Raw genomic sequence first — 23,678 nt, 5'->3', positions numbered from 1 at the left:
TTAGTCTAACCATGGCTCCATGTGCAGAGGGGAAATCGTTTCCTGTGCCAGGAGACCGGAGCCTGTATCTTATCTCCTGGGGGAGCCTGCCCAAAGATGGAGGATAAGTTCTCTTTGGCTTCCCCTCGGGGGCTAGCAAGGGGCAGCTTACCCATCGATAAAGGCTCCAAGGTTATTTTTTTAACCCTTACCTTCTCTCTTACTATCGGTTCTAAGACACAAGAATGGCAAGGAGGAAACGATGGGGATTCAGTGACTTGCCCAGGGTCACACATCGAGGAAATGTCGGAGGCCAGATTTGAACCCAAGTCCTCCAGACTCCAGGCCTGAGTCCCCCAGCTTCTCCCCCTCAGCCCCAGGTTATTTTATTTGAAGCATCTGAGTTCACTTCTGAGCGGTTCCCCTTTTCTATCCTAACAGTCCCTCCGTACCTTCAGGAGTCTTTCACCATTTCTCTGGGTCGGAGCCACCCAGGACAGGAATTCCAGCCCCGCGGCAGGTCGGGGACAGGCCTGTCCCCCTCCCTCTCGGGGTGCCCATCGGGGCGTACCTTGCAGATTCCGTTAATGCACAAGTCTCGGCTGCTGTTCCCTTCGAAGCAGGGCGTCCCGTCCACAACGGCGTCTCGAAGCTTCACCGCAAAGTACTCGTTGGCAGGCCGGCAGTGCAGCTCACAGGGATTGACTGGGGGAGGATCCGGGAGAGGGGAGGCGTCACGGGCGGCGGGAGGGACGCTTCCCAAGACGTGGGGCAAGGCGGGAGCCCGCTTTAGGAATCCTTTTTTCTTTTTCCTTTTCTTTAAACCCTTTCCTTCCACCTTCGAATCCATACTGTGCGTTGGTTCCAAGGCAGAAGGGCAGTAAAGGCTGGGCGGTGGGGGTTAAGGGACTTGTCCAAGAGCTAAGAAGTGTCTGAGATCAAATCTGAACCCAGGACCTCCCATCTCTAAGGTTGGCTCTCCATCTACTGAGCCACCCAGCTGCCCGCCATTTCTAGGAATCTGGGTCTGCGAGGAAGAGGAAGATATTGGCGTTCCCAATCAAGCAAAGCAGAGAGCTTCTAAGTGACCCGGCAAAAGAGGGCCAATTTGTGTTTTAACCAGATCTGTGGACTCTAGTCAAGGAGGGCGCAGGGTGGCACCATCTTAGAGCCAGCAACATCGATAGGCGAAGGGACCTGCCCAGATTCCCACATCCTAGAGGGTCAGAGATGGGACCTGAAGCAAAGCTGCTTCTCTAACCACTAGACCATGCTGCCTCTCACCAAAATTAGCTCAGAAAAAAAAAATTTTTTTTCCCCTGAGAAAGTATGCAAACAACATTTAACCCAGTACCCGGCATACAGCAGGTACTTAATAAATGTTTGATTGATTGACTATTAATGATAATAATGAGTAATCACTTGTAGCATTTATAAAGCACTTTAATGTTTACAAAGTACTTTATCTGTTATCTCATTGGATCCTCATAACAGCCTTATGAGGGGAGGAGAAGTTGTTATACACATTTTTATAAATGAAGGAACTGAGGTCAAATAGGTTATGTGACTTGCCCAAAGTTACACAGGTAGTAAGATTTGAACTCAGGTCTTTCTGACTATTGTGACACTTACTAGTTGTATGTCCCTGAGCAAGTCACTTGACCCTGTTTGCGTCAGTTTCCTCATCTGTATAATGAGATGGAGAAGGAAATGTCAAACCACTCTAGTATCTTTGTGGTGAAAATCTCCAAAAGGGGCCAAAAAGAATCAATTGGACACGACTGAAAAATGACTGACAGTATACTGGCTTCTTGAGGTGAGGGACTTCTCCTTTCTGACTCTCTGTGGATAGTCTGGACAAGTACACCCCTGAGGAGTGCCATTTGGGGTGGGCCAGTAGCTATTTGCAAGGCTACAAAAAAACAAAACTAAACGCCTTCAAAATGGCAACCACCTCCCCTCTCGGGCCCCCAACCCAGGGAGTGACAGAGGATGGACAACCCTTTGTGGGTAGGGGGATCCCGGGATGGAATGTAGAGCAAAAATGGCCCAAGTCTTTAGACTCAGCTCTACGGCATGAGGGAGAGATGCTAGCCAAGAGTCCAAGTCATAGTTTCTGAAAGGGACTTACTGTGATTAGACACAGGAACCCACTTGTACTGTTCTCCCTTGTAAGGCATGGCATCGAACTGGCTGCACTGGATGTGGCGAAAGGAGGGCCGGTCAGCAGGGCAGGTCTGGATGCTGCACAAGCGGTATCGCTTCCGTTCCCCCACACAGTACTTGCCACCATATTTGGGCCTGGGATAGAGGAACAAGGGAGAAGGGAAATGATCAAAAGATGAATGAAATAACAGTCATGTGTTAAGTGCCCGCTCCATGCCAGGCACTATCCTTGGCACTGGAAAAAGACAAATAGTCCCTGCCCACAAGGAGCTGCCACTTTATTGGGGGAGGCAATTCCAGACGACTGATGAGGAGGGACCAGATACCTGCCTTCAGGTAAAGAGAGATGAAGGATTCAAGATGCAGGGTAGGGTACAATTTTTAGATATGGCCAATGCAAAAATTAGTTTTACTTGCCCATTTAAAGGGTTTTGTTTTTCTTTTTTTTCCCCCAGTAGAGGAAAGGAGTAGAAGGGAAGAGAAAATAAATGCTTGTTCATTAAAAAAAATTAAAAATAGAAAAAGATACATTAAAAAAGAAATTAAAAACTAATTTAAATTTTTTTCAATTGATATTTTCTCTCCCCTCTACATCCTGTTCCACTCCATTGGGGTGGGGGGAAGCAAGAAAGCCAAGACCCTTGTAATGTATCTACAGAATCAAGCAAAAAAAAAAATTTCTGTATTGGCCAAGTCCAAAAAATATGGCTGGAGACCATTCTCTCTTTGTCATAGGGAGGTGACACTGACCCTCTGGGATCATGGTTGGTCATTGTGTTGAAAAGAGTTCTTAAGTCTTTCTTATTTATCTTTATGGCATTGTTGTTACTGAATAATCTGTTCTCTCAAATCCACTCATTTCACTTTGCATCAGTTCAGGCAAGTCTTCCCTGGTTTCTCCGTAACCACCTCCTTGGTTGCTTTCCCCAGCACAAGCGTATTCCATCACATTCATAGACCATAACTTGTTTAGCCATTCCCCAACGGATGGGAACTCCCTCTGTTTCCAGTTCTTCAAAACCACAAAAAGTTACTTTCAATATTTTTGCACATGTTGGACCTTTTTCTCTTCTATAAGGTAATTTTTGAGGGAAGGCACTAGAGGTTAGACGATCAGGACATAACATAGAACTTGAGCTCTGAAGGAAACTAGGGAACCTAAGAGATGGACTCGAGGAGGGGGGCATTCCAGACATTGGATTCACTGTACAAAGAGATGGGAGGGGGATTGTCACATCTGAGGTGTGACAAGCTCAGTTTGGCTGGATTAATGAGTGTGGGAAGGGGTGAAATGTATAATAAAGCTGGAGAGGCAATATCAGGAGGCAGCGCTTGAGAATTGCAAAGCAACAACTCTCAGGTGGATGCTATCATTATCTCTATTTTACAGGTCAGTAAACTGAGGCAGACAGCTTAAATGTCTTGCCCAAGGCTACCCAGTTAGGAAATGTCTAAGGGCAGATTTGAATTTGGGTTTTCCTGACTCTGGGCTTAGAGCTCTAGCCTTTGTGCCATCGCATTGGCTCTAGCAAGGGTCAGCCCTGGGTCCAACCACCTTCTAGACATCCTGGCTCAGCCTGCAGTAGATGGTGTTGACTCTCTCATGGAGCTGGAGACCATTCTTATGCCTTGGCACCCAACTTCAATGCCAAGGCCTAGAAGGGTAAGTGGGACTTGTTGTGACTCTGAGACCTGCCAGATAAATCCAATCTGACTGCAAATTTATTACAAGATTAAGCTGTGAAGTCAGCCTTGAAATGAACTGGGAAGGGAGCCAGCACGATGGAGGGGAACGAAGGACATCTCGCCCTTTGACTACAGAAAGGAGCCCCCGGTGACTGGAGGAGTAGGAAGGGCATGTAACACAGGAGAAAGATTCCATCCCTCCACCAAACACAGAAGAGATAGCTCCGTCACCTGGAAGGTGGTCACAGAGCTCTTGGTTGTCCCATTTGTAAAATGAGGTTGGGTGAGATGGAAGAGATGATCTCCAAGGGAAGAAGAGTCAGAAGCAGGAAAATGAGGCCCAGAAAGAGTAAGCTGGCTCTCTCTCAGGCTGGTGTAGCACACTAAAGAGAGAAGGCTCCCGTGTTTTGTATCTGGGAGAATGAGGAAAAAGAGAGACTGCCCAGAACCCTGGTAGGACTGAGGAGCCCCCAGAGGGAGGCCATTCCTCCCTTCCCTTGCTCTCTCATCCCCTCTCCCAACTTTGCCTGCCAGGATCTATCCTGGCTTACAGATAGAGTTGCCACGATGAGGGATGCCCTTCTACTTTTCCTTCTTTCCTCCCCAGTCCCCCGCTCCCCAGAACCCATCTGGGCTGTTCATAAGCTTAGATACTATAGGAATCACCAACTCTCTTCCTTCCAATGAGATGGAGAATCCAGCAGGCCTTACCATCTGCCCTGATTCTACTCCCTCCAGAAGCTTGGGTCTTGCCATCCACCCTACTGCAGCGCTCTAAAACTTCCTTGGCCTCTCCACCTGACCTACACCAGAATTTTCTTTTATGTGTTGTCTTCCCCGAATGGAGTGTGAGCATCTTGAGAGCAGAGGGTGTCTTCCTTTTGTTGTTCCCTTAGCACAGTGCTCAGGGAACATAGGCAATATGAAAAGGTGATTTTTCCTTCATTTATTATCATCCTCTGGACTGAGCTCAGATCTGGGTTCTAGACTTGGCGTGAGAGTCAGATACTTTTCCATTCATTCGTACTCCGGATCTATTCCTTAACATCTGTAGGATAACCATGTGAGTCACAGACCTCTTCTAGGTCTCATTTTCCCCATTTGTAAAATGAGAGGATTGGACTAGATCAGGTTCTTAAACTGGTTCCATGGGACCCCAAGGAATCCACAGATAGAGTTCAAGGGGTCTGTGAATTTGGATGGGAAAAAAATTCCATCTTTCCTTTACTATAATTGGTTTTATTTTAGATATGTAAAAGCATTATTCTGATAGTTTTGATTTCTTTATCTGAAAATTGCCTATTCATGTCCCTTGCCCTTTTATCAATTGGGGAATGGCTTGACTTTTTGTACAATTGATTTAGCTCCTTATATACTTGAATAATTAGACCTTTGCCAGAGGTTTTTGTTATAAAAATTTTTTCTCCAATTTGTTAAAAGCGTTATTCTGAGAAGGGGCTTCACCCAGACTGCCAAAGGGGTCCGTGGCACAAAAAGGACGAAGGAATCTCAGATCAACTGATCCCAATCAATCCACAAGCCTTTAGAAAGGGCCTCCTATGGGCCAGTCACTATGGTAAGTACTGGCGGGAGACAAATACGAGACCATCCCTGCCTGCCTTCAAGGGGTTTATAGTCTATTAAAAGAAACATAGGCACAGCCAATAAATATCAAATACAGGCCAAGGAACTCTGTGCTGGTTTGGGTTGGCTTCAAGCCTCCTGGCAGCCTTGGAGTTGAACTCTGAAGGAAGCTGAGGATTCTACAAGAGGGAAATGAGGAAGGTGGGCATTCCAGGTAGGAGGGACAGGCTAGGCAAAAACATGATGCTTTATCATTCATTCATTCATTCATTCATTCATTCATTCATTCACTAGGCAAAAAGAGAGAGCAGGTAAAGGAAGCAGGAAAGAAAGACATTCAGGGCAGACAGAAAAGACAGACTAAGCAAAGGTTCAAGGTGAGACAATGGTGGACACGCTCAGGGAATGGCAGGAAGGTCATCTAGAGCACAGGACAGGATGAGCTCTAAAGAGAAGGATAGGGTTGGGGAGGGGGCTTTCAATGCCAAACTAAGGGTCTGGGGGTGCAGGAAATGACACCATAGATCCCTCAAATGTCAGAGCTTGGGGGACCCTGAATAAGCCAATCATCTCGTTTTTACAGATGTGTAAACTGAGGCCCAAAGGAGGAGCGATGGCTTTCCTTCCCAAAGTTAACCAGCTAATAAATGGCAGAGCCAGGATCCCACAGGAGCCTCCCATGATGCTATGCTTCTTTGACACTTTCTAGCACCCTGGACATCTGCTGGGTAGGGAGGAGGGTGCCCCAAGCTGGTTCCCAGTCCTGGATGGGGATGGAGGGGGCCTGTGCTAGCCCAGGGATGACCCTCTGCATAGACTTTCCTGTGTTCTAAGAATAGCAAGGTTGATCTCAGAGCCCAGCTGGCCCATCCGGGTTGGGTGAGGAGGGGGGAGAGGAAGGGGTCTTGACCCTTCGGACAAAGACCCTCTGCTCCTCTCCCTGAGAATGGGGGGAGGAGGGAGAACCCAGGCCAGCCCTCACCCAAGGGAGGCCCAGCCTTTTCCTCTGACCCCTGAAACAATGTAGTATTCAGAGGTGACCTGCTTTCTAGGCAAGGCCGGCCTGTTTGGAGACGTGAAGCCAGGGCCAAGGGCAGGAGAGTGACCGCAGGTGCTCATTGCCTCCCTTCTCCTCCCCCCTCCCAGAGGCCCCCCGGGCTTTGGAATTTCCAGGAGTGAATCCTGCTGCCCCATTCCGACCAGGCAGACTCCAAATCAGAGTCAAGGAGGGAGTAGAAAGCCACTAAGACCAGACCCTTCATTTTACAGATGAGAAAACTGAGGCCTGGAAGGGTACGGTGCCTCAGGCAAAATCACCAGGGTAACATCAGGCATTAAACACTTCCTATGTGCCGGGGACTGGACATGCAAAGAAAGGGGAGTCTGTGCCCCCGATAAATGTCTGCTCTAACCGGGAGGCAACCTGTGAGGAGCCTGCCTTGAAGGTGTGTATGGAGTGTGGTAGCAGCTGGGGGGGGGCCGGGAAGGCCTCTGGCCAAGGGAGAGACGAGCTGTATTAAAGAAAGTCAGGGAAGCCAAGAGGTAGAAAGGAGGCACTGGGTGGGAGCCTTCCAGGCATGTGGGACCCCCTGCCTTCTGGATCATTTATAATCTTAGATTTGCCCAGAGCAGCACACACAGCCCCAGAACCAGGTTAAAATACAACTGGGAAATATTTAATAAAATATATAAAAATAAAATAGAACATAGATAATCGTAGCACATGGTTTTCTTTCTGTTTTCCTTACTCTTTTCTTTCTCTTTTGTTCTCTCTCCCTTTCTTCCTTTTCTTTCTTCCTCCCTTCCTTTTTTCTTTCTTTCTCTCTCTTCTTTTCCTTCTTTTTCTCTCCCTTCCTTTCATTCTTTCTTCTTTCTTTCTCTCTCTCTTTCTTTTTTTTTTTTTTTTTTTTTTTCTCTCTCTCTCTCTCTCTCTCTCTCTCTCAAAAAATCTTGCCTTGATTTTAGAATCAATACCATGTGTTTATTGGTTCTAAGGCAGAAAAGTAGTAAGGGGATTAAGTGACTTGCCCAGGGTCACCCAGTTAGGAAGTGACTGGGACAAGTTTTAAATTCATAAAGAGTCTTCCTGAAGTAAAGATTAGAGCCATCCTAACTGGAATGGTTGTTCCTAATAATTAAAGTCATCCAGAAGTAAAATAGGCTGCTTGGACAGGTAATGAGCTCCCTGTTCCTTGGAGGCCTTCAGAGGTGTGATAGAGAAGTACTGCATGCAGAAGGGCAGAAAATTCTAGAAAACTTGGGTTCAAGTCCAGCCTTCTTAGCTCTCAGTTTCCTCCTCAGACAATGAGAATCCTATTCTCTGTTTCCTCTTCTCATCTCATCAAGAGAAATAATGGCTCTTCCCTGGGAGTGAATGAATGAATGAATGAATGAATGAATGAATGAATGAATGAATGAATGAATGAATGAATGAATGAATGAATGAATGAATGAGATGGGAGTTATCATCACCATCATCACCCTTCGAGTTAGTGCTGTCTGACGGCACTAACTAGAATCAGGTGAGGCCTCCAGGACTGATTAAACAACTTAATTGACTACTTCCTGAGCCCGGGCCATTTCCTGAGCATGACCACAGTGACAGCTGCCGGGGGCTGGCGTCAGGCCAGCTCGGGGAGAGGCCCTGGTGGACGGCACGCCGGCCTGGGAGCTCCCGTGTGGGACCCTGGCCTCGGAGTCATAGAGCTGCCTTTGAACCCCGGCTTTGCCGCTTGCCGGCTGCGTGATCGTGGCCGAGCCGGGCCTCAGTTTACTCCTCTGTAAAGGGCGGGCTGGGCTAGAAGGTCTCGGAGGTCCGAGTCCAGGAGAGCACGACCCTGCGTCCGAGAGGGCAGCTGCGGCTCCCTCGAACCTCCGGCCGGCCCTTCAGGGCCTTCCCCGTGGAAGCTGCCGCGGCCCCGACAAAGCCGTCCGCGGCGGCTGCCAGGAGGAGCCCCCCCGGCCCTGGCTGCCGTCCTCAGGAAGCCTTCCGCGGGGGAGCCGCACAGAGCGCCGGAGGCTTCCCTTTGCCTCTCCCCCCACCCCCACCCCCGTCTGCCCCCCGGACCCCAGCGGCCTCGGAGAAGAGGGGCCTCCTCCCGGGAAGAGAGCGGAGCGGGCAAGGGGAGGCCAGGTGGGCAGCTGCCCACCCCCCACCCCACCCCCCGGAATGCTTTCATGTGGCCTCCCGTGAATGCTCGCATTGTGCGGGTGGCCTCCCGGTCTGGGGAGCCCAGCTGCGCAGGCGCCTTTCCAAAGGGGGCAGGGCCGTCCTGGGGGCGGGCTCGGAGCCGGGGGGGCCGTCCTTGACCCCCGATAAGTCATGCACGTGTGCGGCTGGCTTGGGGGAGCGGCGGAGGCAGAGAGAAGGGCAGCGGGACGTCCCACCTCCCCCTAGCAGGGCTGGAAGAGAGAAGCCCTTGTTCAGTCCCGGAGCCGCATTAAAGGAGGCTGCGGCTGGGAGCCCACTAGCATTCCCGCCCGGGCTGGGGGCGCAGGGGGTGGGGAGAGCAGGGGTGGGGGCCGAACCCTGAAAGGGCCCCGGGAGGTCCTCTGGGCCCCGTGGATGGAGAGCCAGGCCTAGAGGCGGGAGGTCCTGGGTTCAAATGTGGCCTCAGACACTTCCCAGCTGTGTGACCCTGGGCAAGTCATTTCACTCCCATTGCCTATCCCTTACCACTCTTCTGCTTTGGAGCCAATACACAGTATTGATTCTAAGTCAGAAGGTAAGAGTAAAAGAAAATGAGGGCAATGGTAGATGCCCCGAGGCCCCCCCAAGAATAGATGTCAGAGCGCTCCGCAAATTCATTTCAAAACAAAGCTGTGGGGCTCTGTTAGGCTCTAGGAGGGCCCCAAGAGGGGCTGCTGCCTCTTCCTGCCTCCTAGAGAGCTGCTCTCAAGGAAAGCTGACATTTCTCCAAGTCGTGTCCCCTGCGAAGTCCTTCCAGGAGGGAAGCGGATCCTTCGCGCACCAGCCAGGCCAGCTGGAATGGCCCACGACCAAAATGTCCCCTGGAGGAGCCAAAGCAAACGCTCCCTGGAGAGCCGCTGCCAGCGGGTGTGTGCGCGTCTCGGGGCGGCCCGCGGGCCGTCAGCTCGCAGCTCCCCCAAGATGGCAGAGGCCAGCCCTAAGCTGTTCTCGACCCCCAGAGTCCGCTAGCTAAGATGGTCGGCCTCCTGGTGTCCTTGTTCCGCAAGTCGTGAAAACTGGACATCTGAAAGGCCCCTGCCTGGGAGGAGAGGAAGCCGGAGGCCGAGAGGGGAGACATCTGAGGCTCCCGCAGAGGCACGAGGGGGGGAGGGACTTGGGAACTGGCGCAGCCAAGCGAGGACGCAGGGGGAAGGGGCTGGGCGAGAGGAATCTGGACTCGGGCACCCCAACACCCTGTTTTTAGGGTTCGATGAAAGCATGTCCTGACCTTGCTGGCCAATGACACGCTTCCTTAAAGGAGTGCTTAGCATAAGGGCAGGAAGGGTCTTGGGCGTCATCCTTCCCCATCATTAAATGACGGGGTTGGCCAAGCTGGTCCTTCACGAGCCCCCAGACTGACGCCGCACGACTGTGTGTCGCAGCGCCTTGAATTCCAAAGAGCCAACAATAACCCCCTTCTTTGGCAGAGAAGGAAACGGGCCAAGACAGAAGGAATTTGTTCCAAGTGGCCCAGCAGTCGCCTGGCAGACGGAGAGCTCATGGAGACCCTGGAGGTCACGTCTGTTCCAAAGGCCCGGAGAGTGAGGGACCCGTCCAAAGGCACCCGGGCTGCAGGGCACAGAAGAGGACGGATCCGACCCCAGGCTCGCTCTCTCCTCCAGGCTCCTCTCTCTTCACTGATATCCAGTCTTCCTCCAAGCTCTGCCAGGGGAAAAGGAATCTGCAATCCTCCAGGAAAAGGGCATTTTCTCCTCTAGCCCCGCTGGAGGCGGGAAGGAGAGAGGATCGTGGGAAGCCTCCTGATGTGTCCGCCAGAAAACAACACCCAGTAGTAGGGAGCCTTCCTTCTCAGGCAAAGACCCCAAGAAGTCTACAGCACCTCCCAATGCCCTGATGAGCCACCTGGGGGAAGGGAAGGGCAATCCAATCTGGGTGCCCAAAGGTCATGAGATTCAATTCAGTAAAACATCATTAAGCACCTACTATGCGTCAGGCACTGTGCTGAGCAGTTTTTTTTAAACAGATATTCTCTCATTTGATCCTCACAACCCTGGGAGGGAGATGCTATTATATTATAACCCCAGTTTACAGATAAGGAAACTGAGGCAGGCAGAAATTAAATTGCTTGTCTAGGATCACACAGCTAGGAAGCATTAAAAGGCAGGATTCTAACTCATCTTCTTGACTTCAAATATGGCACTCTATGCATTATGCCACCTCTATGTGGCCAGAATGACTTGTCTGAGGTCACAATCATCAATATGGCAGGGAATTTGAACCCCAGTCGATTGACATTGGAGTCAATATTCTTTCCCTGTTTCCTTTAAGAGTGTGCACAGGGGGCAGCTGGGTAGCTCAGTGGATTGAGAGTCAGGCCTAGAGACAGGAGGTCCTAGGTTCAAATCCAGCCTCAGACACTTCCCAGCTGTGTGACCCTGGGTAAGTCACTTGACCTCCATTGCCCACCCTTACCACTCTTCCACCTATGAGCCAATACACAGAAGTTAAGGGTTTAAAAAAAAAAAAAGAATCCAAAAAAAAAAGAGTGTGTACAGAAAAGTGGCCATGGGGAAGGTCTTGAGGAGAGAGGGAGGCAGGAAGGCTCCTTCAGACCTTGGTTGATTCATCCTTGACATGAGGCCAAATGGTAGAAGAGGGGACAAAGACCAAGAATTGTCATTACCTTCCCCACTGTAATGTCCTAGATGTCCTAAGACCTGGGTTCGAGTCCAAGCTCTGTTATTCAGAGCAAACCCCTTCCCTTCTTTATGCCTCCATTGCTCATCAGTTCAACTCATATAATCCTGGAATGACGGTCTGGGAGGGACCCCAAAGATCATCCAGCCAAAGCCTCATCCTTTCCGTCTGGGGAAAGCGAGCACCATCCTCTAGTCAGGTAGTGAGTTCACGGCATGGTCCGGAGGAGATCCCATGGGATTTCCAAGGTCCTTTGGAGCTCTTTCATATCCCAGAAGACCCAAAGCCCAGCTCTGGGCTGCTCCTGCAGGAAGGCAAGGCTGAAGCCGAGTACAGACTGGACAATGTTGATCCACAGTCAGGGAGACAAATGGCTTTAGGATGTCGGGGAGGTGACCTTCCAGGGACCCACTGCAGCCAGAGCCCTTCATACCCACGGATGGACAGGCACGAAGCAGATTGAAGCCAGCACCCAATGGACACGCAGCCTCTGGAATCTACCCCCTCCCTTCCAAGGGAGAGAGCGGCCACCCACGCTGCTCCCAGGGTGCTGAGGGCGCCAGAGAAGACGGGGAGGAAGGGCAGCCTTCAGGGAAGGACTAACAGTCCAGGACTGATGCCCCAGCCTTCTCGCTGGACTATCTCTGGGACTTCCTGCACAGCCCCATCAGGGATCATTTTTCAAACAGGGAGACAGATGAGGGCCAAGGAAAGAGGGAGGCTTCCCTGCTTGGAGGGGGGACCCCCTACGATCCTGTGGATCACAGCTGGAAGGGATCTGAGAGAAGACATTATCTGATGCCCAAGTGAGATCACAGCAATCCCAGGAACACAGATTTAGAACTTAAGAGGGACCCAAACGTTCATCTCAGATCATAGATCCGGTTTCTATGGACAGCTGGATGGTACCCTAGACAGAGTGTTGGACCCGCAGTTGGGAAAACTTGGATTCAAATCCTGCCTCAGACATCTCCTAGTTGTATGACTCTGGGGCCAGTCATTTAAGGAAACTGAGGTTAAACAACCACTATCTGCCTCAGTTTTCTTATCTGTAAAGTGGGGATACTAATAGCATTGACCTCCCAGAGCTGTGGTAAGGAACAAAGGAGAAAACACTGATGAAGTTCCTTGTAAACTCTACAGTGCTATAGAGGATGCCAATATGATTGGTGTTACTCGGGCGTTTCAGTCGTCTCTGACTCTTCGTGACCCCATCTGGAGTTTTCTTGGCAAAGAGACTGGAATGATTTGCCGTTTCCTTCTCCGGCTCATTTTCGAGATGTGAAAACGGAGGCAAAGAAGAGTTTAGTGACTGGCCCGGGCTCCCACCACTACTAAGTGTCTGAGGCTGGATCTGAACTCAGGTCTTCCTAATTGCACGCCTGTGCTGCCCCGCTGCTCTGCGATAGCTCTTATGACGAGGTCTGGAAGAGGGCTTAGAGCAGACGTTTGTCCTCTGGGGTCTGCAGACAGATTTCAGGGCGCCTTTAAACTTGGAAAGGAGAAAAGGCCATCTTTACGTTCACTGAAGTCTAATGAGAATTAGGGGTCTTTTTCTCCAATTATGAATGATAGACAATAACACATGGGGATCCGGGGACTTCCCCAGAATGCCAAAGGCGCTGGTTTGTTCGTGACACAAGAAGAGTGTAAATCCTCCCTCTTAGAGGAAAACTCCCTTCACTATCCCAGAGAGAACCTGTAGACAGTCTTTAGAGATCTGGGCTAAGGGGTAGAGGGGGACGGACAAAAGAGACGCCCTCAGAGGTGAAGTGACTTGCCCAAGATCATACAATCTGTGTCAAAGGCAAGCCTTGAACTCATCAGAATCCTTTGTTCCAATAAATCCTTGTTAACTGAGTGGTGCAGAAGTTGGTGAAATGGGAACCACTGCCACAGCCTGGGAGATGATTGTTGGATTTTTAGCGGGAAGGAAGCTTGGAGATCATCCAGTCCATCCCGGCCAGTTACTGCCTGTGTGACCCTGAGCAAACTGGCTCTTGCCACCTTCATCCGTAATGAGGGGGGCTGGACTAGAGAGCCTCCAAAGACCCTTCCAGCTCCGGGTCTAGAGTCTTGATCAATGGGGAAGGGCACAAGCAAGAAACACACATGTGGAAAAGATGCCAAGAGGCTGCCATCAGCCCTGGCAGAGGGACTGCCCACACCGGGGGACTGACAGACCTCTCGGTCTCTGCAGACCAGGATGGCACGCCTCCCCTCTCTCCATGCCCCCCACTCCAAGCCCCCCAAACTCAGCTCTTACGTGGGGTTGCTGCATTGTCTCTCGGAACTCTGCACGCCCACGCCACAGCTTCGGGAGCAGCTCGACCAGGAGCTCCAGCCGGCCCAGCCACCGTCCACAGCGTCCGGCCGGAAGCCCACGGACACGCAGTCCCCGTTGAAACACCACTGCCAGGGGGCACAGAGAGAAGGGGAACACGTGAGGATCCACAGAAGCGGCATCTCCGGGGAGGACATCCCAGATGGGACGAAACGGGCACTTTTGTCAACGCCCAACTGTCTGGGTCCACTTTTTCTCAGGCTGGAGATTAAAGATGGGACCAGGACTTGGGCAAACTGGTGTAGGATTGGACAACTGACAGTGAGAAACAAGACCGAAACCCTCCAAAACTGATCCCTTCTCGTGTCTGGGGTAAGAGTGATGGGCGAGAAGGGCAGAATGGGGCATATATTGCCAGATGGGGCCCAGGCGATGACTCACTTTACCCTGCTGTACTTACTTGTTATAAGGGGTGGCTCTGTTGGGGTTGGGGAGCAAATGAAGAGTTCCAGTTTTTTTTTAAAGGAAAAGAATAGCAATAAAAGTTTTTAAGTTTTGGGTTTTTTTTTAAAAAAAAGACCCTCACCTTCTATCTTAGAATCAATGCTAAGTATTGGCTCCAAGGCAGAAGAGTGGTCAGGGCTAGGCAATGGGGGTTAAGTGACTTGCCCAGGGTCACACAGCTGGGAAGTGTCTGAGGCCAGATTTGAATCTAGAACCTCCCATCTCTGGGCTTGGTTCTCCATCTACTGAGTCACCCAGCTGCCTCCATGATATCTCCATCCTTAACTAGACTTTCTGGGTCTTCCCTATTCACTCATGCATGAGACCCTGAAATCCCCCCAAACATGACCTCATAGGGGAGTTTCTCTCATGATCTATTTGCCTTGGCAGCCCACTGCTGGGGGAGCGGGGGGGGGGGGATTGACGTATGTAATTATATCTCAGACTCCCAGCAGGAAGGTGGCTCTTGGGCATGTGTGGTATCTCTGAGGGGCCGTCAACACTGTCTGAAGGAGTGGCAGGGATGGTGGTGGGGGAAGTGAGGGAGGTTCATCTGAAATGGCTGGCTAGCTTCCCAGAGAGAGCGTGGGGATAATGGGGAGCCGTGGCTGACGGGCCCATTGGGAGGAGAGTACCCCTCCTGAGCTATGTGGCCCTGCAGTAGAGACACCCCGAGAACAAAGGGCAGTGGGGTGAGGCTCCCATAAAGATCCTCATTAACTCTGGAGGGAAAAATGAGGGGCAGCTGGGGGCGTTCAAACAGAGAGACTGGCACCACTGGGGGCACAGATGGTTATGGGAACGAGATGGGGAGTGATGGTAGACAGAGCCAGCCCTGAGCATAGGGTATTAGATGTCTGTGATGTGACAGAAGGAGCACCAGGATGCCCCCCCAAACACACACAGGCACAGAGTTAGTACAGAAAAAGAAAACGAAATGTGTGAATTGGTGCCCAGAGAGAAGGGGCATTTGGGAGCCAAGATGAGCTAGGAAGGCCATGTCTGCTGTGAGAGCATCCCAGGGAGAAGGAGAGCATGACTTTGTTGATAGTGATTTGTTTTTTCTCAGGCAGGGAATTAATTAAAAACAGGGCCAGTGCTTGGGAAAGTGCAGAAGAACAATCGAATGATCCTTGTAATAATGTAAAGGAAAACCAGAATGAGCCATTTCCAAATTTCGATGCCTTCTTCTGCTTGGCAGAGAAGTGATGGCCCAGGAGGTGCAGGATGTGGCCTGCCCTTTTAGACAAGGCTGATGATGGATCTCTTTCGTTTTACTATATTTATTTGTTATGAAGGAAAGCTCTATTGGAGGGGTAGAAATATACATTTTTTCTAAACCTCTCTTACATTTCCTTTCTTTCTTTCTTTCTTTCTTTCTTTCTTTCTTTCTTTCTTTCTTTCTTTCTTTCTTTCTTTCCTTCTCTCTCTGTCTCTCTCTGTCTCTCTCTGTCTCTGTCTCTGTCTCTCTCTCTCTTCCCTTCCCTCCAATCTAAGAATCAATACTATGTATTGGTTACAAAGCAGAAGAGCAGTAAGGGCTGGCCAATGGGGGTTAAGTGACTTGCCCAGGGTCACACAGCTAGGAAGTGCCAGAACAGATTTGAACCCAGGGCATCCCATCTCCAGGCCTGGCTTTTTATCCACTGAGCCACCCAGATGCTCCACTTTCAAATATTTCTAAACCTCTAACACAGGTTTGGCATGGTACCAAGAGCCCTATCATTGGATTAAGGCACACATTGAGCCTTTATCCCTTATTACCATATTCACATGAATTGGTTCTTTGAGTCTTTTCCATCAGGCTGAGATCAAAGCCAGGGCACACAGTCAGAAGTATGGGCAGGTTTGGGTCAGAGGCCTTGTGTAAGTAAGTACGGGTTGGAATGGGGTCACAGTGCACGGGGTAGAATTCACCTTTTTCTTCAGTCCCATAATCCTCACAAATCCTGCCCTCCTCCTCGAAAAGCCAGAGCAATGCCATTTGGCATTTACTCATCCCAGGGTGGAAATTGGAAAGACATCAGAGGAGACTTTGGGGGAGCAGATTCAGTGTGTCTAAATTCAGCAGCCTGGCATGGCCACGGTGATGGCCCTGGCATTGCCAAGGTGATGCAATGCCCAAGGGCATCAAGCTGACCTGGGATGACCGGAGGAAGCTTTGGGCCAACTTCCATTTGGTTTCTTTTCCACTTTGGTCCAAAACCCTTCAGGGTAAAAGGACAAGACAACTTGCTCCGAGAGCCACAGACTTCCAACCTGGTGTCACAAGGGGGCAGAGGTGGGGTGGGAGAGGAAGGAGAATCTTCCACTTTTGTCCCATGATGGCGGCAATGACCCACATGAAGTTCTGGGCACCATCCTGTGACCCCGCTTCCTGGGGCGATCTGGGGCGAGCATGCTCTGCCTTCTAGACGAAGGCCAGGAGACCCTACCCTCCTTGCCTCGGCCCATGCCACGGGCTCATCTTCCCGTGCCCACACCTGCCCTGTCCTACCTTGTTCTCTCCACATCGGGTGCCATCCACGGCAGCGTCCAGCTTGGAGTGACAGGTAGTCCCCACCGAACACCAGAGGGTATTGCACACATTCTGAGGAGAACAAGCCCAAGGGAGGAAGCAGCTCAAGGGGCCAGGTCCCGGAGTGGACGGTCTATTTATTGGATGACTCTCCTTCCTCTCTCCTATTGTCCCATCCTTCAAGGCTCTCTTTCTCCAGAAAGGTTCCCCTGCCCATTTCGACCCTCCCTGATCTTCCTCTCTCCTCTCATTTTATTTTTTCAATATTTTATTATTTATTATTTTTAAAATCTACATTTTAGTGTCTAATCACCATTTCGTTTGGTATTCATGGCCATGCGTGGATGGTTAGTTATCATTTCGGCATGCTCATCACTAGGCTGTGAGCTCCCTGAGAGGACAGAATGTCTTTTCTGGGAAGGGAGACTGTAAGTATAGCACCTAGGACAGTGCCTGGAACACAGTAGGCACTTCATGAAGTTTGTTGACATATTTGATAAGTCTTTTCCCCCATCCAGACCAGAAGCTGCCCAAGGAAAAGGGGCTCAGCCTCCTTCTGTAGTTTCTCCCACTGGAGAGCCGGGCAAAGGGCTGGGCACACAGTAGGTCATCCCTGAATAGAAACAGACCAATAAATCACAGTATCTGAAAGTCAGCAGGGCTCTTGGGCAGCACCAGATCTAACCTTAGAGATCATGAAATTCAATCTCCTTCACTTCCCAGAGAAGGAAACAGAGGAAAAGTGACTCACTCAGAGTCCTACGTGAGAAGCGACCTGGCTTCTCTCCAAATGACTAGAGGGAGGGCATGGACCTAGAGAGGAGATTTCATGGCAAATGTGAAGAAAACAGCTTCTAATCCTGCCCTTGGGGTTCCCAATCTGGGGCTCCTTCCATCGCCCTTTGATTCTTCCTCTCCTTTCTCTCCCCAGCCCTCATTTCAATTCAAGATGGCTAGGAGTGGTGACTGGCCTGCCGAAGTTGTTGTGGAACCTGAAACGTCAGGGCACTTGGGTAGGTTTTTCCTACCCAAACCCACCAACTCCTTCCCGCCTCCCATTTCCTCCAAGAATGAGCCGCAGACTAGGTTACAGCTCATTTTTGTATCGCCTCCCCAGCGAAGAATCATTTTTACATTTTTAAATACAATAAAACTTTATTTAAAAATATAAAAAAAACATTCTTAGCTCAGTGCTGGCTCCCCCCCCCCCAAATAAGTAGCCCTCTTGCAATCTGCAAAACCAGCTGTAATCGAAAGCATGGATTCTTTACCTTTGAAACTGTTGTAATTAAGATAAATATTGACTGAGGTTCCGTTGAGTTATTTGGGGCTCATTTGAGTTTTAAATAACTCTCAATAGAACCTCCAAAATTCCAAATAACACAAAACCTACTGTGGATCCTTTCTCAGAAAAAGGTTTTTAGACAATTGAAAGAAATGCCAAATTTCAGTAATAGGTTAGTGATTTTTTTTTTCCCTTCTAAGATCACAGACTCCCTGCAATCAGGGTCTATGAACTCCAGATAAAGAACCCAGGTTCTGGATAAAAGTCAAGAGCAGAAACAGATTTAGATCTGCCCATTTCAGGAGGCTTCAGTCCTTCTTTAGTGCCTTCCGAGGCTACCCTTTCCTGACCCAGGCTCCTCATTTCCATTCCCCTCCTTGGTCTGTGCCCACCAGCTTTAAGAACCCCAGGGCCCCCAGTCCCCTCCTGACCGACAGCTTCCCGAGGGTCAGGCCGACTTACATCCATGTCATCACAGAAGGTGGAATAGGGCCCATATTGGAGGCGGCATTGGTGGCTCACGTCGTAGAGGACGCCTGGTGGAACGATGGGGAAGTCAATCACATCGTTGGCAGGAGGGTCGTCCAGACACAGGCCCCATCCTCGGCTGAAAGGACAGAAGAGTGGATTAGAGCCACCAGCGCTCCCCTGGTCATCTCTTAGAGCACGATAGCATTTATTCAGCCACTCCCCAACTGATGGGCATCTCCTCAACTTCCAACTCTTTGACGCCACAAAAAGAGCTGCTCTCCTTTTTTACAGGCAGGTCCTTTTCCTCTGACCTCTTTGGGATACAGATGCAATAGTGGTATTGCTGAGTCAAAAAGTACATGCAGTTTTGGAGCCCTTTGGGCCTAGATTCCAGTTCCAGATTGTTCTCCAGAATGGCTGGACCAGTTCACAGCCCCATCGACATTTCATTAGCGTTCCTATTTTCCCCTCATCCCCTCCAGCATTTGTCATTTCTGATAGGTCTGAGGTGCTACTTGCATTTCTCTAATCAGTAGTAGAGCATATTTTCATCATACTATAAATAGCTTTGATTTCTTCTTCTGAAAACTGCCCATTCCTATCTCCTGACCATTTATCAACTGGTGAATGGCTCTTATTTTTCGAAATTTGACTTCGTTCCCCACAGATTTGAAAAATGAGGTCTTTATCAGAGAAACTTACTAAAGAAGAGTTTACATTACTTCCTCATTGATGGCACCTTTTAACAAAATATCATTGCCCCGATTATCTCTTTTAAGGAAGCCCATTTTTTCTTTTGCTTTGTCTGAGATCACGATGGCCATCCCTGCTCTCTTCGCTTCAGATGAAGCCTAATTGATTCTCCTCCAATTCTTTGTTTTTCTGTTTCGAGTGTTTCTCTTGTAAACAACATATTATTAGATTCTGGTTTTAGTTGATCTGCTTCTCTCTTATGAGTGAGCTCATCCCATTCACAGGTATGATTACTGTGTATTTTCCTCCATCCCATTTTCTTGTTTATCCTCTCTCCCTTTTTATCCTGTCCCTCTTCAAAAGTCTGTTTTACTTCTGACCATTTCCTCTCTTTCTTCATTCTTCCTTTAATCAGTTCTCCCCACCCCTATCTCTTATCCCCTTTCCCTCCTATTTCCCTTGGGTAAGACAGATTTCTATACCCAACTCTGTGTGTGTGTGTGTGTGTGTGTGTGTGTGTGTGTGTACTCTTCCTTCTTGGGATTGGGAACCAATCCAATGAAAGTGAGATTCAATCAGTGCCTGCCATCCCCTCTCATCTTCCCCTCTACTATAAAAGCTCTTCCTTGTGTGTGTTTTTATAAGAGAAAATTTCCCCCATTCTATCGTACCCTTCTCCCAATGAATCCCTTCCTCCTCTTTATTTTTTTGAGATTATCCCAACATAATCAACTCATATTCATAGTCTCTGTGTAGACTTCTAAGTTCTCTAACAAAGATACACCATCAAATAATCTCCTCTCCTAACCCCAATGATGCCCATCTCCATATATAAAAATCCTATGCCTCATTCAGAATGACTCATTTCTATAATGCCTTAAGGTTTACAAACATTTATAAATCAGTCAGCTAACATTTATTAGGCACCTACTGTGTGCCAGGCACTTGCTAGGCATTGGGTTAGAACAAGGTCAAGGTCCTTCAGGCTTTGTCCCCATATCTTTGCTTAAACTATACAGGGAACCAAGGGGATTCTTGCCAAATTATCTTCTAAATCAGGGCAGGGAATAGAGAGAGGGGAGGGTGAGGTTAGTGAAATACTGAGCTTCTCCTTCTTCTTGACTATGACTTCCCAGATCACAATCCTTTTCTCTCAATAGACCCACAAGGTAGAGGAACCAAGTATTATCATTTCCACATTACAGATGAGGGAAAGGAATACTAAGCTTGGAACTGAGCTCAGGAAGAGCGGGGCATCTGGGCTGATAATCCTTCCACGGATCATCAGAGTAATAGAATAATGAGTCCAGGAACCTGTGACCAAGTTCATGTCCTTGGTCCCACAGCTGGAGCAGAGGTCCAGTCCAGGGAGAATTGCACAAGATCTGAGCAAAAAAGACTTTAAAGAGGGGGAAGGGAGGCTAAAGAGGGAAAAACAAATGTTTTGGAAATATCCCAAAGAAATCTGCAAAGATGCTTAAGATGCCACTGATTGGGACCTGGGAATTTGGAGCCAAAAAGCAAGAGAAGCCCAATATTTCATTAATCTTGCCATTCCTCTCCCTCCCCACATTCCCTGACCCAACTTGGCAAGAATCCCCTTGGCTCCCAGTAGAGTCTAAACAAAGATATGGGGACAAAGCTAGAGGGGCCCTGGCTCTGCCCTAACCCAGTGCTTCGGGTAGCACCTCACACACTTAATAATAATTTAAGCATTTAATAAATTCTATCTGATTGTTTCAGCTTCCTCATTGACTGCTGCTTCCCTGGAAAAGATGAGGTCTGCATGCAAGCAAGCAAAGAATTGGGTGCTTCGGAAGTCATACAATGAAACGACTGTATGCAGGCTTCCGAGGGTCCTGATGCCCAGCAAACACCAGCTCTGGTGACCTGAGAGTTCCAACACCTCCAGTTTACTTGGCTTCAGATAATAAGGAAATAAAGCAAAACCATCACTTGTAAAAGTCCCAGCAATGACAAAAAATAAGTCTCAGTTCTTTAGTTGGCCATGGTAGATCAAAGGAGGCAGCCTCAAGGATGACCATGACCTCATCATGCACTAGCTGGTTCCTAAAACATACTGGATAGCAGAGGTCTAAAAAGGCAGCCTGTCAGGCAGTCAATCAACAAGCATGTATCAAGTGATTACTATATGCCAGGCACATGGTAGGTGCTAGGTGCTGAAGATACAAAAAGGGGCAAAAAACAGTCCTTCTCTTGAGCTCACAGTTTAATAGGGGACTCAGCACAGAAACAGTAAGAAGGAAGGGAGGGAGGGAGGAAGGAAGGACTTATTAAGCACTACTGTGCATTAAGTGCTTTATAAATATTATCTCATTGGATCCTCGAAACAACTTTGTTATCACCTTGACTTAGCCATCCCCCAACTACATAGCTCATTTTCTAAACTGACTTATGTTATATTCAAACTCTGAGTCTCACCTTGATTGACAAGGGAGACAGTTAGAAGACATCAGAATGTTCCCGGATGCCGTGAGGACAGGAGCAAAGGCAGTTGGCCTGAGGATATAAATACCCTAACAGTCATCTGGAAGGGGTCTTTGGTTTTTGAGCTTAACCATTGGGTTTTCTTCTTTGATCTTTGATCTGGAAGCAGTGATCTGTGGGTCTCTGACCATGGGTCATCGATCCTCTCTGAATCTCCCTAGATCTTTAGGCATTTGAATCATCATTAGCTATTAGGTATCTGGGCCCAGGAGGTGAAGGGAGGAAAGGAGGTAGCAGCAAAAGAGGGTGGATTTCCTGAAGGGTGATTACTTTCTAAAGGCTGTGTGGGCTGACATCACAAATTGATACTAAGAAAGCTGAGAGAGGTCATCGATACCTTTACCAACTGAGCAGATTGCCCTCTGGTTTGGCAGTGGCCAAGCTGGACCAGAAGAGTGTGAAACCCTAGCTCCAGCTCTGCTGAAACATCAGCCTATAGTCCTGAGGCATTATTCATCATAGCTACTATTGTGACAGGGTCTCCTATCCCAATCTGTTCCCAATTATTCCTTTCCCTATTAAAGATCAATAGATAAAGTTTTATTAAGTACCTTCCTGAGTGGTCATTATATCACTACTCTTGGAGATGGAGCAACGCAGTCAGATGAAATGTGATCCAAGGCTAATTAGAGCCCAATATTAATAATCAATCCAACCCCAGGTGGGATCTGAAAGGGTTACCCATCCACCAGACCACAAGGGCACTGTTATATTTAGAAAGGGACTTATACCATCAAACTAAGGTGACTGGGTGGGTGTTCCCAGTCACCAGCTACCTAGGGGAATACAAAAGTCACAGCTTCCCAAACCAATATCCCCTAGGAGCATAGCAGTATCAAGAAGAGTCCCTATATTTTTTTTATAACACCTACTAGGGATGATAAGGAGGGCCCAGAAAAGGGCCATAGTACACCATCAAACACATACATTTAGTTTTATTTTGGGGTCGGGGAATACCATGGAGCAGGGGCTCTGTTTTCTAAGTTCCAGTTTTACCATCATCTCATCCTATCATCTGCAATGGAGGATTCTAGTTTGAGAGGAGGGAGGCCTCTTTGTGGTCATTTAGTTTAATGCCTTCATTCACCCAAGAGGAAACTGAGGCCCATAGAGGTTAAGTTATGGTCACACAGAGCCGTGATGTAAATTCCAAACCTCTGACTCAAAGCCAGAATTCTCTTCCCTCTTACACACACATATCCTCCGACCTCTCCCTCTCTCTGTTTCTGTCTCTCTGTCTGCCTGTCTGTCTCTTTCTCTCTCTGTCTCCCTGCAGGTCTTGGTTCCTTCTTCCTCCTCCTAATTTGATTTTTGTCAGTTCCTTCCTTTAATTCTTGCAGTGTGTTTATTACCCATTTTATTGTCTTGGGAAACGTCTCCCTTTGTTTCTGGTGTTCTATTTATGATGTTCCACTGCCATAAGACATCTTTTCCCCCACTATTGTGCTATTACTTTCCCTCAATTTGCTTATCTTTTTAGAGATCTTCAAAGGCTCTTTTGAAGATTTCTGGATGTGTCTCTCCTGACCCCTCATCTTCCCATCTGGCCACACTTTCATGAGAATGAAGAGACAAGGACCCATGGAACTTGAGGACATGAGCTCTCTGTTCCTGGGATGGACAATGGGTGTGGCTGAGAGAAGCTGGGCAGCTCCAGCCCAAGCACACAGTGCCCTGCCCTTTCAGATGACAGTGCCCCATTGATCCACCCACACCCCTGCCCCAGGGCCCAACTATTTCTGTGATGATGAAGGGGTGGCCACTTGGTATCCATCCAGAGATGGATGTAATCAGATTGGGATGCTGAGGCATCTGCACTCTCCACACCCAATGAATGCAATTTTGGACTCCTGGGAGCTGGTATCCAGGGACGCTTTCAGGCATACTCATTTGGAGGGAAAACCATGGATTTGTTTACATCTTTGAATTTCTAGCACCTAGCACAGTGCCTGCCACATAGTAGGTACTTAATAATTCTTGTGAAAGTAATTATTACAAAGCAGCAACAAAGTCAGGAGTTGAGATCTCTACCTTCTGGCCCCTGACCTCCTTCAAGATTCAGGTCAAATCCACCTTGTGTAAGAGGCCAATAGAGAGAGAGAGAGAGAGAGAGAGAGAGAGAGAGAGAGAGAGAGAGAGAGAGAGAGATGGA

The 23,678-nt window shown here is 48.9% G+C and overlaps 1 protein-coding gene across 1 annotated transcript in view; it reads right to left on the bottom strand.

The window, feature by feature from the left end:
• The window catches only part of ADAMTS7 (ADAM metallopeptidase with thrombospondin type 1 motif 7), a 176,291-nt gene that overhangs the window by 44,654 nt on the left and 107,959 nt on the right, over positions 1–23,678 (bottom strand). Inside the window, exons 10-14 of the mRNA XM_044660286.1 lie at positions 18,317–18,461; positions 16,549–16,641; positions 13,530–13,675; positions 2,111–2,280; positions 551–684 (exon numbers count right to left, since the gene is read on the bottom strand). Of these exons, the coding sequence (XP_044516221.1) occupies positions 551–684; positions 2,111–2,280; positions 13,530–13,675; positions 16,549–16,641; positions 18,317–18,461 (688 nt within the window). The remainder of the gene's footprint in view (positions 1–550; positions 685–2,110; positions 2,281–13,529; positions 13,676–16,548; positions 16,642–18,316; positions 18,462–23,678) is intronic.

The sequence above is a fragment of the Gracilinanus agilis genome, chromosome 2, assembly GCF_016433145.1.
Source record: "Gracilinanus agilis isolate LMUSP501 chromosome 2, AgileGrace, whole genome shotgun sequence".
NCBI classification, from domain to species: Eukaryota; Metazoa; Chordata; class Mammalia; order Didelphimorphia; family Didelphidae; genus Gracilinanus; species Gracilinanus agilis.
The sequence above is the reverse complement of the archived record's forward strand: the minus strand, read 5'-3'. Positions and strand labels throughout refer to the sequence as shown.